The sequence below is a fragment of the Phalaenopsis equestris genome, unplaced genomic scaffold (genome assembly GCF_001263595.1).
Source record: "Phalaenopsis equestris unplaced genomic scaffold, ASM126359v1 Scaffold000329, whole genome shotgun sequence".
Taxonomy (NCBI): Eukaryota; Viridiplantae; Streptophyta; class Magnoliopsida; order Asparagales; family Orchidaceae; genus Phalaenopsis; species Phalaenopsis equestris.
Window position 1 is genome coordinate 127,205 of NW_018164771.1, and position 17,946 is coordinate 145,150.

Here is a 17,946-nt window from a genome sequence, read left to right on the forward strand (position 1 = left end):
TATATATATATAAACTTTTGATTCGACTTTCTGTCAGGACAACTATCATCATCCAGTGTAGCTGAATGTGAGAAGGTACTTTGAGAGTAACTCGTGTTGATATAGTGTTTATCTACCCTTCACTGCTTCCCAAATCTTCATCTCGGCTGCCTATCCAGCTACCATCCCTGTAGGAATTATTTACTCGACAGTCCTGCTGCTATCCAGCTCTCACCCATTCCATCTAGCCCCTGAAGCCTTGTTGCCGCCCCTTTCCAGCCACAAAAACTTAGCCAACACTCTTCCACCAACCTATCAAAACCTTCTTGTTGCAACTCAACACCACTACCCCCACCCCGCAATCACCTTCCCCTGATGTTGTAGCCCCTTCTTCTTGTCACCTCTCGACCATCCAACCATCCAAATTCAATATTCCTCCCACAATCACAACACCACCACCATTGATCCACGCCCTAGTTGGTGTTGGTGTTTGTGTTGAGTGTTTATTGTTATTTCCTATTTAGGTGTGTGTCTATTGCAACCAATATTTGTTTCTAAAATAAAATTTGTATTTCTCATTTTCGTTTGGGTTAACTTTAATATCATTTAGTAGCAGAGTTATCCTAATCCTAGTCATGTCCTAAGGTTTCTATCATCTATCATACCCAAACCTACCCCCCACCCTTCACACCTCCTTCCACCTATCCACCACAAAACCCTAACTATGTCACCGAGAAGGCAATTGTAGAAACTTGATCAAGACTTTATCATGGATGACATACGAATACTCCGCCAAATGCTATAACGGCTTGAGCTCATTGAGGAAAGGTCCATGGGTGAGGTCACCGTTGACCGTAATAGTGAGATCTGTGGAGAATAGTTGGAAGAATAGTTAAACCCCTTTCATAGGGATGATTTTAATTATGAGGAGAATCAAATCAGGTGTTTCGAAATTCAGTATCAAAGGAGGCCAAGAGATGCCTACTGAAGGGTATAAAAATCTGGGAGTTAAGATGGACCTACCAGACTTCAGCAATGAGAGGACAAATCTAGAATATTTTCTCGAGTGGAAGAAGACTATTGAGTGGATCTTTGAATATAAGAATGTGCTCGATGATAGAAGCGTGAAGCTCGTTGCCATCAAGCGGACCAAAAATACGTACCTAAGCAGTCGACGAGATAAAAGTCACTTTTTGGCAAAAGATGAAAATGGTGATGCAACAACAATACCTACCTAAGCTGGCCTGCACTACCAGTATGATATTTTCATGAAACTCTACTACTTGCAGCAAAAAGAGCTATCAGTGGAGGAATACACGGCATAATTTATGTAGTCCTAATTGAATTATGAACTGAAAGAGATAGAGGAGCACTCCATAGCCACGTATTTGGGACGCCTGAGGCCTGCCATCAATAATATGGTCCAGTTGCAAACTTATTGGACACTAAGAGATGTACAAACCTTAGCACTAAAGGTAGAGCATTAATAGAGAGATTAGAGGTACCCACCTCAATTTAGACAACCCCCTACGACGGAAGATCCCAACGGGAGCACACCAGGAGGATAGGGAAGGACTGGACAAGGTATTGACAAGACAGATTAGAGTTGAGAAAAGCCTGAAAAGAGCAGCACACCTTTCAATCTAATATACTTTTGATGCCACGAATATGACCACATCACCTCCAACTGCCCAATGAACCGAGTGGTTTCCTTTACCGAGTAGGTTGCCGTGGAGAAAGCAAGTGATAAAGAAACAACTGAGGATCATGGTTGTAAGAAAAGTTCTGCAGACATAATCACAGAGGAATCACTCATGGTTGAGGTGCACGACACCAGGTGTATGACGAGAGGGAAAGTTCGCAACCTCATCATTGACAAAGGAAGATGTGAACGTGTACTCCGCTTTCATGATGAAGAAGTTGGATCTGACTATACAAAAACACTCCCAGTCCTATTCTCTAACGTGGCTTAAGAAAGGAAACGAGATACGAGTGGATTAGCAATGCCTTGTAAGGTTTTCTATTAGAGACTACATGACCAAGTGTGGTGTGACGTAGTGCCCATTAATATTTGCCACATCCTATCGAGGAGACTGTGGCAGTTCGATTACAAGACACAACATGACGAGTTCAAGAACACTTACGCATTCACAGATGGGAAGTACATCATTCTCTTAACCATCAAGGATTCTGGAGCAGTTACACCTGTAGGGTATAAGCCTAAAGTACCACGCACCACTTTTATGTGGTCAATTCAAGAAGCCTCAGTGGCACCGGAGTTAGTCATCTTTAAAGGAGACTAATCAACCAGAGATGGTCAAGTTGTTTCTTTTATGTGGTCAATTCAAGAAGCCTCAGTGGCACTGGAGTTAGTCATCTTTAAAGGGAACTGAGGAGACTAATCAACCAGAGATGGTCAAGTTGTTGTTAGTCGAGTTTCAGGAGATGATGACTGACAGCCTGCCAAAGTGTTTACTGCTGCTGAGAGATATCCATCATACCGTAGATCTTATCTTCCATTGTTGCCAAAAAGGCTCACATACAAGTTGAGGGCAGCAAAGTACGAGAAGTTACAATGTTAGGTGCAGGGTTGCATTACTAGGAGATTAGTGAGAGATAGCACCAGGAGTGGGTTGTTCCCGCTCTTATGGTACCCAAGAAAAACGGCTACAGAAGAATGAGCATCGATAGCCAAGTTATCAACAAGATCACCATCAAATATCGGTACCTTGTCCCTCGTCTATGAGGGAAATAGCAGGCAACATGGAAGGGGCTGCAAGAAAACAATAAAGAGACTGTTTTTGGTGGTTGCAACACATACAGTGAAGGCGGCAGCAGAGGAAAGGTTGTAGGGGGAGTTGTCGAAGGATGAGAATCATCTCGTCAGCGAGATACAGCCAGAGCATCACTCGACAATTTAAAGATAATCATCAACTCGGAACGAGATATAGTCGTAACAACGCTTGCCCTTAAATACAGTCTTAGAAGAGAAAACAAGGGGCGTTGATTGCTGTCATGGCAGAAATACAATAAAAAACTGACATAAAGCACGACCACAACATACTTATAGACCTAGGATAAAGAGGAGTGGGTCCCCGTCTCAAAATAGGAGGGAAGCCAATGACCGAAAGGAATGGTTAGTCCCTCCTTTGCTTGGACCAAACGGTATGGGGCAAAGGAAATCGCAGCAATTGCCACGTAGGGTGTTGGACACCTGCATCAATACAATGGTCCATGGAGCCACTAACTAAAGAGAAACGGAAGTCTCTTGCCTTGATTGCTAGAATGGGTGCTACTACTTAAAACATAAAAAATAAGTTGATCTTTTATGCTAATAATTTGACATTAAGTGATTTGGAAAAGACTTTAGAATCAAGAAAGAAGGATGCTTACTAGAAAACAAGTTAAATCATATACAGGTGAAAGATCCGTAAGTGCTAACTCTTCAACATGCATCCAAGGAGAAAAAAAAAGATGTCGGGATATAAATCTAGTTATGAAGAAGATAGTATGGATGATGATAAAGACAAACCAGATAGTAATGAAAATCAGATTATCCACAAGCTTTGCTAGATTACAAAAGTATATAGCTCAAGCATTTTTAATTATTAAATTTGTATATTGGGTACTTTATTTAAGATAATTTATTTAGCAAATTTTGAAACTTAAAGTGTAATATTACTTAAAAAGTTATTGATATGGCCTAAAATATATAATGTGATGATCAATATTTTATATTATTCAACAGTATTCCTCATAGTGAAATGAGTTAAATACTTTTTCAAAACCAATGTTCACTCAAGTGACTGCGTAGCATGTTGGGGTTGCTTACCACATTGGGCATTGGGTGTCCATATCTCGTTAACATCGCCTATCATATGCAATATAAATTTTAGAAAAAAATATTGGCCCTCAGCCCGGCAACCCAATTCAGTTGTAATCTAAACATAGAATGCTCGTGCAATAATCGAAATGGATACAACCACAAATCAGCCAAGAATTTAAAATTTTGATCAAAATGATTACCTGATAAGTTTGGTATATTTGCATACAGTCCCAAAACATTTGTTCATCATACAATAGATATTCATGCTATCCACAAATTAAGAATCAAATCAGGGTTAAAAAAAGAATTATCAAACCTGAAATCAATCAGCAAACATCTACTAATTTTTATTGTGCTTCAGTAGATGGTACTCCACATTCCCTTCTGATGGCTTCAATTAGCTGATGGGAAACCAGCCCTTCCTTGACTTCCATGGGCGCCTTGTTCGCATCAATTTTCTTTATGCCTCCAGGTACGTCTCGTTCACCCCAGCCTCTGTATAAGATTACCTTGTTGGGTTCTCTTGAGACCAAAACAGACCCTGTTGCTTGCTGCCAATAGAAAAAAAAAAGATATTAGGAGAAAAAAAATTGATTCATTAATACGCACCAAATCCAAGCACATTGACTGCACTTACCTCTAGCTTAAATATTAGCTCTTGAACTGAAGTTTCCTTGGCCCTCCCTTTAATGTTCACGATGGCAAGTGGATGCTTCCTGAAGTGTGTCTTAATTGTTTTCACAACACCAGTCAGAATATTGTTCCTTCCTGAAAATAGAACAAAACAGACTTTAAAACTTTCCTAGATATTTAAGTCCAGTAAAGTGGAGCAGTTTAAGAATCTTTTCCCAGGAAAAAAAAGAAAAAAACTTTAAATTCATATTTAAGTCGATTTCAATTCAAAATTATAGTAAAATAAAAAAAATATATACAGTGCATGAGCCTCCAGCTATAGAGCGAGAAAGGGAGGGATTGATGAATGGAGCCTTGCCCTGGCACAATGGAGAGAGGTTCTAATTTCAAATTCTATTTATGAAAACCAGCCTCAAAGGGGTAATCATAATTCCTAAACATTGCTCCGCCAGGTTAAACAAGCAAAAATCAGCCTAAAGCTTAAGTCGAAATACTCTATTCTCATCTTGAATGTTCAGACTAACAGGAAGATTCATAGAGCTCAGTAGAAGAAAACATTGTAGTAAAACATTGATGGCTTGAATTGTGGAGAATAAAAGAGTTCTAATAATAAGAAGAAACCGGAAATATAGTGATGGGGATCTCCGTTTTTATACTAGATGGACAGAATTAAAAATTTTTCTTGAATTTGAATGGCACCTGAATCATACATAACTTACCAACTTAAGGAAAACAATGGATTACATGTTTATAAATACATGTACGAGGCATGTATAGCATTCAAATTTTATACAAAAAAAAAAAAATTAGATTTCAATCTTACGTACTTTTTAGACGTAGGATCCTTCTAGTTCAGTCAATTGTGATAAGCAACCTATTATGGGAAATTATCCCCTTGTACCGGTGCGAGGTCTAAATCTTTTTAACTTTGGTGATCTCTACACTTTGCTACTTTTGGCATTGCAAAATCCTTAATTTCGATCAAATTTGCTACTATTGAGATTTCAATTGCACTTAAAATTGAGTGTTCTCTGGATCTTCATAATTCAAATTTCTTGTTGATTTCATCAAATTAAACTGATCATTGCACTGTCATTTAGTTTAATCTCTCATATTTTCGAGCTTACAATGAAAGAAGTAAAAAAAAGAAAAGTATTTAATGGTCATTAATTGCAAAACCTTTCCTTTTGATAAAATTTGCTACTATTGAGATTTCAATTGTATAAGAATAACTGCAAAGAAAAAAATAGCTGTTAACAATAACAATTATAAGCTTGATGTTGAAGCAATAGACGGTATGTGCAATCTAAGCCAAAGGTAAAATAATGATGAATTTGAATGTAGAAAGATTTCCTGCAAGAGCCAATAAAAAATTAAATGCAAGAAAGGTAGTAATAAAATAATGCATATAAATTAGAAAGTCCATGAAGTTGTGATAACAATTCAATAGTCAACATTTCTAATTTGACTTATTTTATGAATCTATTGTATTTTTTTTAGATTCTTCATGAGTTAATTATTTCATGAACTTGAATATAAAAAAGGTTTATGAGACATATATTACATGACATTCAACTTTGATTCAATAAAATTCCTTTTTTTTAATTGTAATTTTTTGGATGTGGGATACATCAAATTTGGTGCATATGTGATTTTCACGAAAAAGAAGAAAAATGACAATATGTACACATATTGCTCAAGTTTCGGAAAATCAATTTTTACATGGAAAAAAGCATGAACATTCATAAAAGACAAGTTCTAATCATGTACAGAGAAAATGAGAAAAGATTGCTACCAACAGCTAGAATAGGACGTTTCCTCATCTTGAGTGCTTGCTTGCGCAAAAAAAGTCTCTCTCTATTTGAAAGAGGAGCTGGTCTGAAAATAGATTTAACATCAGATTCTCGTTCTCCACTACTTTCCAAAGAGGACGAGCACAATAAGCTTTGCGCTCCTCCACGTGAAAAATTTATAAATAGTTCCTTGAAAGATCCAGAGGCACTGCAGATAGTAGGACTTGAAACTTGATCGAACTTCTTCATTTTACACACAAAAAACAGAAAGAAGGCAAAAAAAAAAACCTCAGGCCTGCATACTAGAAACGGTAAACTAGAAAAAAGAAAGATAAAAAGCTGGGATCATTGGTAATAAAACCTCCGGATCCAGAGATTTTCTTTCACTTCCATACAGAGCAATGTTTCTTCTAGGTGCTAAACAATGTTCAGCTAAATTAGCATCGTGATTCTCATTTTGATTTTCCAAAACTACCATGTTCTGCTACAAATGTGAAGGTTGAGTATACATAAAAATTTCAAACTTTCAAATAAGGGAGAACAGAAGTAAGTTTAGATATTCACAAATAAGAGATGATATAGACTTGATTACCTGATTTGGAACAATGAACGTTTCCATTTTATTGCTTGGGATATTACCATAATCTACAGGGTGGAAGGGTTCTTTATTGACTTCATTCACTTCCTTGACAGACATGATCATTGAGAAGAAATAAGACACCAAATAAATAAAGCAAAACAAAACCTACTTGAATGTTTTACAATGCCGACCAAATGATTTTTTTTTTGGCGAAAACAATCTCAACCAGCTTTCAATAGAAAACATAATCATAGGCTTGTTCATGTTAAACATACACGCACATCTATGAATTTATCATGTAAAAATAGATTGCAAAACTGAAGCATGCAATCCTATCATATAATGAAAACTTAAATTTTAGTGAAGTAATTCGTACATAAATTAACGATCTACCACAAAAAATACAAAAAATCACAATTGTCATTTAAATAAAATAGTGTATTAAAGATTTCACAAAGTTATGATGAGTAGTAATACATAAATGACAAACAAACTAATTAAAATTTGCCAAAAAAATGGGTATAGTCAGTCACTCTATGTTTTCCAATGTTCAGAAAGTAGAGCAAATTAATCGTGTAAAAATTCTCTTTACAGCCTATTCAACGAATATTCATATGACATTCAAAATAAGATTTAAATTATCTTGAATATAAAAATTTTGCTCTATTGTAGAGTAACTTGAGAAACTCTAGCATTCATATAAACTTGATGCAAGTTAGACGAAACAAAATAAAAAATAAATAGAAATTAATTCATGCAAGCTGGCACTAGATGGTAATGTTGGAATAAGAGAAAAAGAAATTAAAAAATAGACAATAATTTGACTTACTAGAGAGTTCAAAAAGAGAAACGGTGCAAGAATGTGCAGTTTCAGAGAAATAAATCATTTCTGGCAACATGGTCTCCCATTCTAATTATAGCAATATAGATTCACCCACATCATCTGATACCGGAGTTAACCCAAATCACAATAGAAATGAAATAGTATTACTCAAATTCAAAATGGTACAACAAATACTCTTCAAAATATGAAATAAAAACAATAAACAGGACACCCTAGGGTGAGGATGTCAATGGTGAGTGCCAGCTGGAAGTAGGTGGGGTAGGTTGGGGTTATGGGTTCGGGTGTGTGGCATGGGGAAGATGGAAGGTAGTGGTTGGAAGAGGGGTGGAGGGTGACGGTTGGAGTAGGATGGCTGGAGACGGGAATATGGCAGCAGGTAGGATGTGGGGGAGGATTCAAGGCAGCAGGTGTGGAGGAATGATGGGTTGCGGTCAGCAGATTGGGGTGGAGAGGTCCTGCCGCTACAGGTTGGAAGGCAGCAGGTTGATGGCAGGTTCGGCAGGGAGGTTGCAGCGCAGGCAGGGTAGCAGCAGCAAGGGAGAAGGGTTGGGACTGCGGCTAGCAAGAAGGGAGGGAGGAAAGTGATGGGAAGGTGGAAGGTTTGGGGGCTGCGGTGCACAACAGAACTTTTGCCTTTGGGCAAACTGCAGCAAATAAAGCAAGAGGGAGGTTGCGGGGACAGGGAGGTCGGAGATAATCACCAGCTCGGAGCGAGATACACCCAGAGCACTACTCGTTCTCGGATACAACCCTAAAAGGGAAAAAGGGGATGCCGACGGCTATCCAAATAAAATTCGTCGCAAAACTAACCCTAAACAAAGCAATGACATATTTATAATTGCAGATAAGTAAGGAGGGGGAGGCTCTTCCCCTTGAGCACTAAAACTAACCTCCTTGGACTAGCCGGCCCAAGCAGTTGCAAGGCTGAAATGGTTTTGTGCTCTCCAGTCGGTTCAGCCCTCCCAAAACCTGTGCCAATCCCCCGAGATTGGGGGAGCTTCAACTTCATTTATCAAAGCGTATGGCTCTTCGTCTGCAATTCTAAAAGCTCCTCGATCCCATGGACGATTGTACTCTCCCAAAGCACTTGTGGAATCTTCCCCATTTCCGAGCAAATACAATATCGGTCCAATATTATGTGACCTCATTACTGACCTGGCTCGGGCCTGCATGTCACACATACAACTAAATCCTTCCAAAATAGCCCAAGATTGGCTCAACCTGATCTGAAGTGAAGGTAACATGAGCCTCCCTGAATGATGGTGGCCATGGTAGTAGGGTATTGATCTTGATGTATTAAAATAACCTCTATCATGATTGTCCCATGTCTGGAAACATTGTCTCAGTCCTATCATCCTATGTCGTCACCAAAACTGGTCCCACCGACACTGCTCTGCTGACAAGGGTTCTTATGATCTAGGGCATTGCTAAAAGAAGAAGGATGATTCCCCTTCTTGTTGAAGGAGTAGGTATTTCCGAACCTGTCATGCTAAGATATATAGTCAAATCGTCACAGTCTCCCAACAAAAGGTGGCATGATAATATCGATTAAGGGCGGATAAGGGACTTTTCACCCCAGACAACTTTTATTTTTAGATCGCTAACCGATGCACCTACGGGATATATTAGTCGGGGGTGTGTTCGATTTTGTTGATGGTGATCCTCAAACACACGGATGTGTATGTAAAGAGTATAAAGTAAAAGTAAAAAGAAAGTAAAGTAAATGCATATATAAGATTTAAAATTTAAAAAATGTCATTAATACATACATCAACATGCATAGAATTTCTTATAAAAATAAGAAAAACTAGCATATTAAAGATTTCTTATAAAAATATAAAAAACAAGCATGCATACTGATTTCTTTTCCATGGGTTATTGTAGTTTAAAAATGTGATTACTCCCAATTTATCATTAAATAACTCGTCATGTTGTTTAAATATTTGTTAGGTTTTGAGTTTTTGAACAAGATAAATAGAAGAGCAAATATATATATATATATATATATATATATGCGGCGAGTGCAACAATCGGAAATGTACAAATTTATACTTGTTAAATTCTTTCCTTAGCGACTCTTTCATGAATATTTGAATATTAAATTATTTGTAATATAAACTGAATAACAAAGAATTTATTTTTGTCGTTTATTCCCATCTTAGATAACTTTAATCCCCGGGTTGGGTCGTGACATGCGGCTCAATTTCTCTAACATATGCATAGATGTAACATTCTTGTTGCTCCCTACATTGATGTGGGACTGCAGATCTTCTCGTTCACAGTGCAACGGATGTGGAATGTATTATTGTAAAGCCACTGTGGATCTCTCATATCCTACGTCTGTAAGACCCGTTGAACCACGAGCATTTCACCCTAGTCCAATGGAAGTTGATAAACCTCACCCCGTTCTTCAGCCGCCTCCTCATCTCTAACCTCCTCCACGATGCCCTCCTAGGTAAAAGACACAATTCGGCTTGTCGGGCAGTTGAAGGCGATGTGCCCAAATCCGTTGCATTTGAAGCAATTTTGGGTAGAGATTGTAGTAGGCATGCTACTTTTCTTAGACTTCTTCTCACTGAGGGTGGCTCTAACCTAATCCAAACCAAGTTTCTCAACTTTCTAAGGAATACTCCTTTTGGTGTCTCCAACTATAGATGGTTGTGGCAGTTTCTACTATGTTTCTGCTATTTTTTCACTTTCAAGGCTAAGATCTGAACATCTCCAAATGACCAATAAGGTTACAGCTACACCACATTGCTAATAGCGAGCTTCAAACCCACCAGACAATGGCTATGATGTGTTTCTCTAGCTCAATAAAATCGCTTTTCATCAGCAATTGGTCAAACTACTCCGTGAACTCCTCTACTAATAGGTCTCTCTACATAGATGGAGTCACAGAAACATATTCTAGAAGTAGTGAGGAGGTTCGTATTTTCTCTACGCCGCCTTCCGCATCTTCTCCAACTTGATAATCTTGTTATTGTATTCTCTCTTCCTCTGCCTCTGCAAGTTGTCTCACCACAAAAAGACTCTCTTTCTCAATTTCATAGCTGCAAGCTTCACCCTTTTATCTTCAAACACCTCTTTATACTCGAAAATCCGCTCAACGAATTGTAGCATTCGATAAAGTCGTCTAGATCCACACCTCTATCGATCTCTGGTGGATCCACCTTTATTATGATGTCCATGTGTCCTCCATAGGTGGCATCTTCTCTCGACCTCCTCTGATATTAGATTTCAAAGTGTCGTGGTCTGTCTTCTTCGTCACTGAAATCCTCCTTATGAAAGGGTTTGAAATATTTGTCTCTTTGGCCCCTTAGACTTTCCTTATCATGATCAAAGGTAATTTCACCTTAGGGTTTCACCCTCAATGTAAGCCTACGCTTAAGTCGGCGGATCTCTCACTGTATCTCTTCCCTAGTAGGCTCGAGCATGTATCTCCTTGGTGGCATGATTGAGTTTAGAGTTTGGAGGTGAAAGAGGGAGCGCAAAATAATTTACAAAATTAGGTCAAAGTTTTGGCTATGGTTTGGGAATAAAAAAGAAAATTTTTGATGGATGAGTAAGACGGATGTTAGGAAACTATAAGATATGACTAGGATTAAGCTAGTTCTGATACCAATTGATATCGAGGTTACCCCAAACTACAATAGAAATGAAATATTATTATTGAAATTCAAAAGAGTACAACAAATAATCTTCAAAACAAAAAATAATGACAACAAACACGACACCCTAAGGTGAGGACGTGGTTGGTCAGTGCCGGATGGAAGTAGGTTGGGGTTACGGGTTCAAGTGTGTGGCTTGGGGAAGAAGGGTAGAGGAGGACAGTTGATTTAGGATGGCTGGAGACGGAAATATGGCAGCAGGTAGGGCGTGGGGGGTTCAAGGCGGCAGGTGTGGAGGAATGATGGGTTGCAGTCAGCAGGTTGGGGAGGAGAAACCTTGAGGCTACAGGTTGTAAGGCAGGTTCGGCAGGGAGATTAAGGTCCGAGCAGGGTAGCAGCGGCAAGGCAGAAGGATAGGGGCGGCTGGTAAAAAAGGAGGGAGAAAAATGATGAGATGGTGGAAATTTTGGGGGCTGCAGTGGACAGCAGAACTGCTGTCTTCAGGGCAAACTGCAACAGGTATGGCGAACGCGACAGCGAGAGAGAGGTTGCAGGTGAGGGGGAGGTTGGGGAAAATCACCGCCTCGAAGTGAGATATAGCCGAAGCACCATACGTCCTCGAATATAGTCCTAGAAAAGAAAAAGGGGACGCCAGCGGCTGTCCAAACAGAAACACTCAGCAAAACTAACCCTAAACACAACAAACAACCTATTCATAATAGTAGATAAGTAAGGAAGGGGTGGCCCGTCCCCTTAGGCGGTAAAACCAGTCCCCTTGGACCGGCCGGCCCAAGCAGCAACAAAGCTGAACCGGCTCTGTGCTCTCCAACCGGTTCGGCACTCAAAGCCCCCGTTATCATCGTTAGCCTTATCCCAACTATAGCAAACAAGAGTAATTGTATGCACAATCATTATGCCAATCAAAATTTACTTCCATTTGAAATTGTCGCTGCTAAGATAGAAAACTGTAATCAATGAGTTATATAGCATTAGTATGCCAACTTTGGCATGATTCCTTACCTCAACATTTTCTCCATTGAGGCCCGATTGAAAATATATATTGGACTCTATTTCTGGTTCAGAAACATTGTAATTCTCTATTTTCAATGGTCCAATCTCATCACTTATTTCATTCGAGGAATTTGGCCCCTCAAACTCAGATGATGAAAGCATGTTCATCTTCAAATCATTATTGGCCTGGAAAACTGATTGCAGTCAGCTAATAACAAATATCAATGACATAAAAACTAGAAGAATGATAAAAGAAAAAGTTCACTCACAATCTTATAATCTATCTGATCTATAGTTTTTGAAAGATGCAAAGCATGAAGTTTCAGAGACTACAAAAAAGGAAAAAAAATGAGAAACATAGGTGATCATTTATTATACTAAGCTATATATTGTAACTTCATAAAACAAGAAAAGAAAAATGCACCTCAGAGCGTTGAGCTTCAATAGAACGTTTCAGTGCTTCCTTTTTGTTTAGGAGTGTCTTAGGCCTCAAGTGTGCAGGTCTCCGGTAGTTTTTCCCTCTGTAGACAACAACTGCATAACCATTATTGACTCTCTCAACCGCTACAAGTATGCCACCACTTTCAGCCTCTAAGATACGAGCAGTTCTTTCAACATTTTCTAAGTACCGTTCCTTAAAGATTATCTTTACAAGTTCCCGATATTTCCAATGAAGGTGCATATTTTCAATAGTACCGTCAAAAACACCTCTTTTACCTATGCAAGTGAGAGGAATTGGACAATTTTCAAGAATCCAAAACAATCATTCTACCAGAGTAATAAAGAACATGTATCATAACCTTCCAGAAGAAAAAATAATGAAATAAGAGCTATAATGAGCAAAAGGAGGCAAAAACAATCTAATGGTTGCTTCCTAAATCCAGAACCACCATTGAACGATGCAAAAGTTACCTTTTGGCAGAACTCTAGAATAAAAATTTAAATGAAGTAGAATTGATATTCTATAAACCTTAATAGCAGTTTTTTCCCTCAAATCCCACATATTCATGAGGGATGTCTTATGATACATAATTTTTAATGCAGCTATGATGATGCAATGAATATTAATCATTAAAAAAAAAAAATCTTTGATCAAAGACAATTAATCATACATATTCAAATTTATAAACTCAAAAACATGTAAAATCAGAACCAAAAGATATCTAATTCAAAGAAAATGAGAAATTTGAACCATGAAATTTTAATATGAAAATGAATATTTACACCACAATTGAAATCCTAGTTGTATCAAATTTAACCAATACTAGGACTCTTGCAATACTAATAACTTAATAGAATAAGGAAATACATTGTCAAGGAGAAGAAGATTTAGGCCTTCCAACGGTACAAGGAGTTAACTACTACAGAGCATCATGATATCCATGATTGACACTTCTCTAATACAATTTAGATGAGTAGAGAACTATAGAGGCTAGCACCCTCTGAAAGCCTAAAGCCAAGAAAACAAAGTTCTCAACTATGTAACACCAACACTTTTAAAAATATGATGTATCCGTACTAGACACATATCAGATATCGACACTTATCAGAATTAGTAATCCCTTTTTGTAATCATAGGAATTTTTAAATTTAGTAGATAAGTAGTTGAAACATATTATATCTAGGGTTTTATATTATAGCTAATTATAAAAATTTATTTATGAAGTCAAATTTTAATTTTGCATAATGTTTTGTGATATTTTTAACAAAGAATAATGGAAAATATATATTTTATATTAATAATTAATTAAATATAAAAATATATCCATGACGTTGTCGGTCGGGATTTTTTTTTTGGAAAATAATAATGGATTTGAATTTGAAATTTAAGTATAGATAGATATAAATGTAATTTTGATTTTCTTAAAAAAATATTATTTTGATTTTAAAATAAATGAGACCAAACAGGTCTCACATATTGGATAGTTTGAACAGCTAAACGCGATACCACAAGTAATACACTATCCCGAAGAATAAACATATCACTTGTAGTAGGTTCAACCACTCAAACCAAAGAATTATATGATATCCGTTTGGGCCTGCGAAACCTTTTATGTATGACCGACAAATTCCTCTTCCTAATATAAGGATTATATAGGGTTTATTTTCCTGAGTTCCAAGTTCCCTATAGAGGCAAACTCCTATAATTAATTACATCTTAAATGGTCGGGGTAGCTTAAGAAGATTCTTGATTAAGATCAGCGGTTCTGCCTTCAAGATTTCAAAGTTTGGGTTTCCAGGATTGGACATGGGAAAGTCAAATAAAAGTGGTTCAAATATGAACAATTATTTTAAGGAATTCAAAAGAATGAAGAGTAGGGGATATCACGAATCCGAGGAAAACTTCGGTGACCTCCCAACTATCATATTGTTTGGCTTTATGTTTTTGAAATGAAGTTATTCAATGTTTAATCCTGCAATTTATTTTTAGAATTTAAGACTTACATTCGCACGATATCTGATCGTGCAAATAGCCTAGAAAGATAGGAGAATTTATGTCGTATCGTACGGTAACCTCAAAATCCTAAAAGTATTATAATTGCACAACAGGGTTGTGCAAAAGCCTAAAGATAATATGCGAGGATTCACGTTGCGCTAAACAAACAACCTCAAAGTCTTATGGGTTGTTATTTATTCTATAGAAAGGTTTAACTGATGTGAACTTGTTTTGCTGCTGCAGATAGTCATCCTTCGTCTGCTACGTCACGGTCGTGTTGTCCACGAAAAGTTATTTCATGCTCCATGTAGTAATAGTTTCCGGTGTAATGTCTTATATGTAAGTGTGCAATATTGTTATTTGGGGACATACCACTATATACCTCCTAAAGCAGACTATATCCAAAATGTTTTGTAGTTGATTTTAAGAATGCATAAACTAACTATGCTATAAGGAAGTTCAGTAGATGAGAACACTATAAGGTGCGATAAATAAAAGCAGCATAAGAAAATGCAATAAAGTGTTATAAATGTACTGTAAACTTTTGGTTACCTGAGTTTCTTGTTATTGTTGCACCTGTAAATGAATCAACGTCGCAAGTAACAATATAGTACAGAAATTCAGCTAGTAGGACAAACATGTGTTTATGTATAATAGAATAAATAACGGAGTAGCACATGAAAAGCCCTGAGAAAAACTGAAATCGATCCACAGAGACTCGAAACAAATCATAAGAAAAAGACAAACAAGTAAAACAAAACACAACGTCACATATAAAGGACCAAAGGTGGGTGATTTATATGTGAAATTGGGAATGTCCCCAATTGTTAGGAGAATTTGAGTGTAAGATTCAAGTTCAAATCCCGGAGCATTGGATTTCATTTTAGGTCAAGTTATGACGAGAATTTCACTATTTGATTTAATCAAATCAATCATGAACCACAGTTTAGTGCATACATTGTTTATTGCTTTAACTTATAAATTAAGGTCAGGTGTCTAGCTTCAGTGTTCATTTGAAAATTAGGTAGATGAATTCTCACATAGGGTGCGCTCCTAAAATCTAAGACGCCTATATTTTAACTTGACATTGAAGTGTTTTAAAGTGTTTGTCTTCAATTAAGTGTTTTCCAACTAATGCTCAAACATCTTTAGATCAAACTTAGCTCGCTATCAGGCTCTTAAGATCTAGGGGGTAAACATATAATTTTGGCAAAAAGATTCGTGAAATGTGCTTCAATCCTAATTAAAATAATTGGGCTTAAGTCTACCCAATGTTTAGGGGTCCTAATTGATAGCATACTAATCTTTCAATTCATGCCCCTAACTCTTAAATCATTTAAACTCTTACTTTCTCCCAATTCTCAATAATTCTCACAATTACAATTGTAATCTTCTTATGTAAAAGAAATTGTGAATAGTTTGCTACCCTATTTCCCATTTAGGTTTCAATCATCTCAATAGACTAAATATCATTTTTTTTTAATTCCCTCACCTTTCTTTTTATTTTTTTAAGGCTGTAAATCAATCAAGAAAATAACTAAATCAGAAATTCTCATTTTTAATTTAGCAGTTTGAGCAAAAAAAGTAAAACGCAAGGAAAAAAAAAAGAATCGATCCACTCCCAAAACTAGCAAACCAGAAAGAGGGAAGTTGAAAGTGAATCGGTCCTAAAAGCGCTTCAATTTTTTCAACAACTGTAATTGAATCGACTCTCGAGAAGAGTGCTTAAATTTGGTCCAAGAGAATGTTTTGATCGGCCCGAAAGTTCTCCAATTCATAATAAAAAAATGAAGCCCAAAAGCCACCAAATAAACTCAAAAAATACAGCCGAAATTTTCCTCCAAAACAATAAATTCAAAGATCACAAATCAGCCCAAAATCGGCTTCTAAAGTGGCTCCAAAAACAATGAAAGTATCGCGCAAGGGCAGCCCCCAAACCTTCATAAATTACTAAAAAAAGATATCGACACCAAGCACGACATGTAAAGCCTCCAAAATAGCAGCAATTAAAGCTTCCAAAGAGAATCACAAAGGTTCCCAAAGCATGTACGTTAATCACTGCGTGTGTTTGCATATAAAAACCCAATTTCAGTGAACAACACAATTAAAGGGATTTTGCATGCACATCATTCAATCCCTATATTTTTACATACCCATCACCCAAATTTCGATGTTTACATACCTACCACCTTGACTATGCATGAGAAAGTGCATTCCGTGTTTAAAGATTGAAATCGTAGTAAGCTTTATGTGATATGAAAAGTTCAGATGGTATAAATGTGATGGGTAAAGTTGAGGCGTTAGATATGTAAACAAGTAAGAGATAAGTGGTATGTATGTAAGAATAGAAGTTTGAGTGTTGGATATGTAAATGCATAAGGATTGAAATTACTTTATCTAACATATTGCTTCATCCATGCTACATAAAACTTCCTTCCACAAACTTAGGAGCATGCACAGTAGTTAATTCTAAGCGACTCCACAACATTCATTCAACAAGCAAAAAATGTAATTCTCAGCAAACATAATAGATGCACATAAGAACCTTACAGAGAAAACAAATCCATGAGAATAAGCTGCGACTAGCTTCCTGAAAAGCAGACAAATTTAAGTGGCAAAAGGCTTAAGCAGAAAAACCATATAATTAAGAGCACAGAAGAAAATAAATAAATGAAAATAATAATAATAACAGGAGATCCAAAGAAATACCCAGTTCAAATTAACAGAGCTCAGATTAGCGGGTCTCGAAAAGCTTAATGATTTTAGAGCCTGAAGAAAGTGTCTGGAGCTGAAGCTCCTTTGTGATTCGCGTGCTATTGACGTCGAGAGCAATAGAGGAGGAAGACTAAGCTGAGGAGCGAGCGGGAGCAGTCTTGCACAAAGATTCCTAGATCCCTATCCGAACAAATGAAGCAAGAGTGAAGCGGAGTCGAGCCAAGAGGTGAGCGGGGAAGCGCTTTCGGTGGAGAGGCCGGCGAAGCAAGTTAGTGGAGGGTTGTTTTACACAAAGAGGAGAGGAGGCATGCGGAGGGCTTCGGTGCAGCGAGACGATATTGAGCGAAAGGAGTCGAGCCAGGGTCTGGGTCGCGGACGCGAGTCGTGCGGCTGTTCAACGTGATAGAGGATGAGACAAGGTCTTCATTAGGAGAAATTATTGCGTACGGACACCGCATGCATCTCTGCATGCGGTGTCCGATCCTGACCGTAGATCACGGGGATCTACGGTCAGGGTTTT

At 37.5% G+C, this 17,946-nt stretch overlaps 2 protein-coding genes across 2 annotated transcripts in view; one reads left to right on the top strand and one right to left on the bottom strand.

Annotated features, from left to right (window-relative positions):
• Positions 1 to 1,952, top strand: part of LOC110025770 (exportin-4-like) — a gene marked incomplete at its 5' end in the record, with an annotated part of 120,471 nt that extends 118,519 nt beyond the window's left edge. The window contains 1 exon segment of the mRNA XM_020726420.1: positions 1,704 to 1,952. Coding sequence (XP_020582079.1) covers positions 1,704 to 1,952 — 249 coding nt within the window.
• Positions 1 to 17,946, bottom strand: part of LOC110025760 (CRM-domain containing factor CFM2, chloroplastic) — a 56,030-nt gene that overhangs the window by 21,676 nt on the left and 16,408 nt on the right. Inside the window, 8 exon segments of the mRNA XM_020726406.1 lie at positions 4,122 to 4,356; positions 4,443 to 4,573; positions 6,234 to 6,474; positions 6,593 to 6,712; positions 6,824 to 6,916; positions 12,284 to 12,460; positions 12,544 to 12,603; positions 12,699 to 12,991. Coding sequence (XP_020582065.1) covers positions 4,153 to 4,356; positions 4,443 to 4,573; positions 6,234 to 6,474; positions 6,593 to 6,712; positions 6,824 to 6,916; positions 12,284 to 12,460; positions 12,544 to 12,603; positions 12,699 to 12,991 — 1,319 coding nt within the window. The 3' untranslated portion in view covers positions 4,122 to 4,152.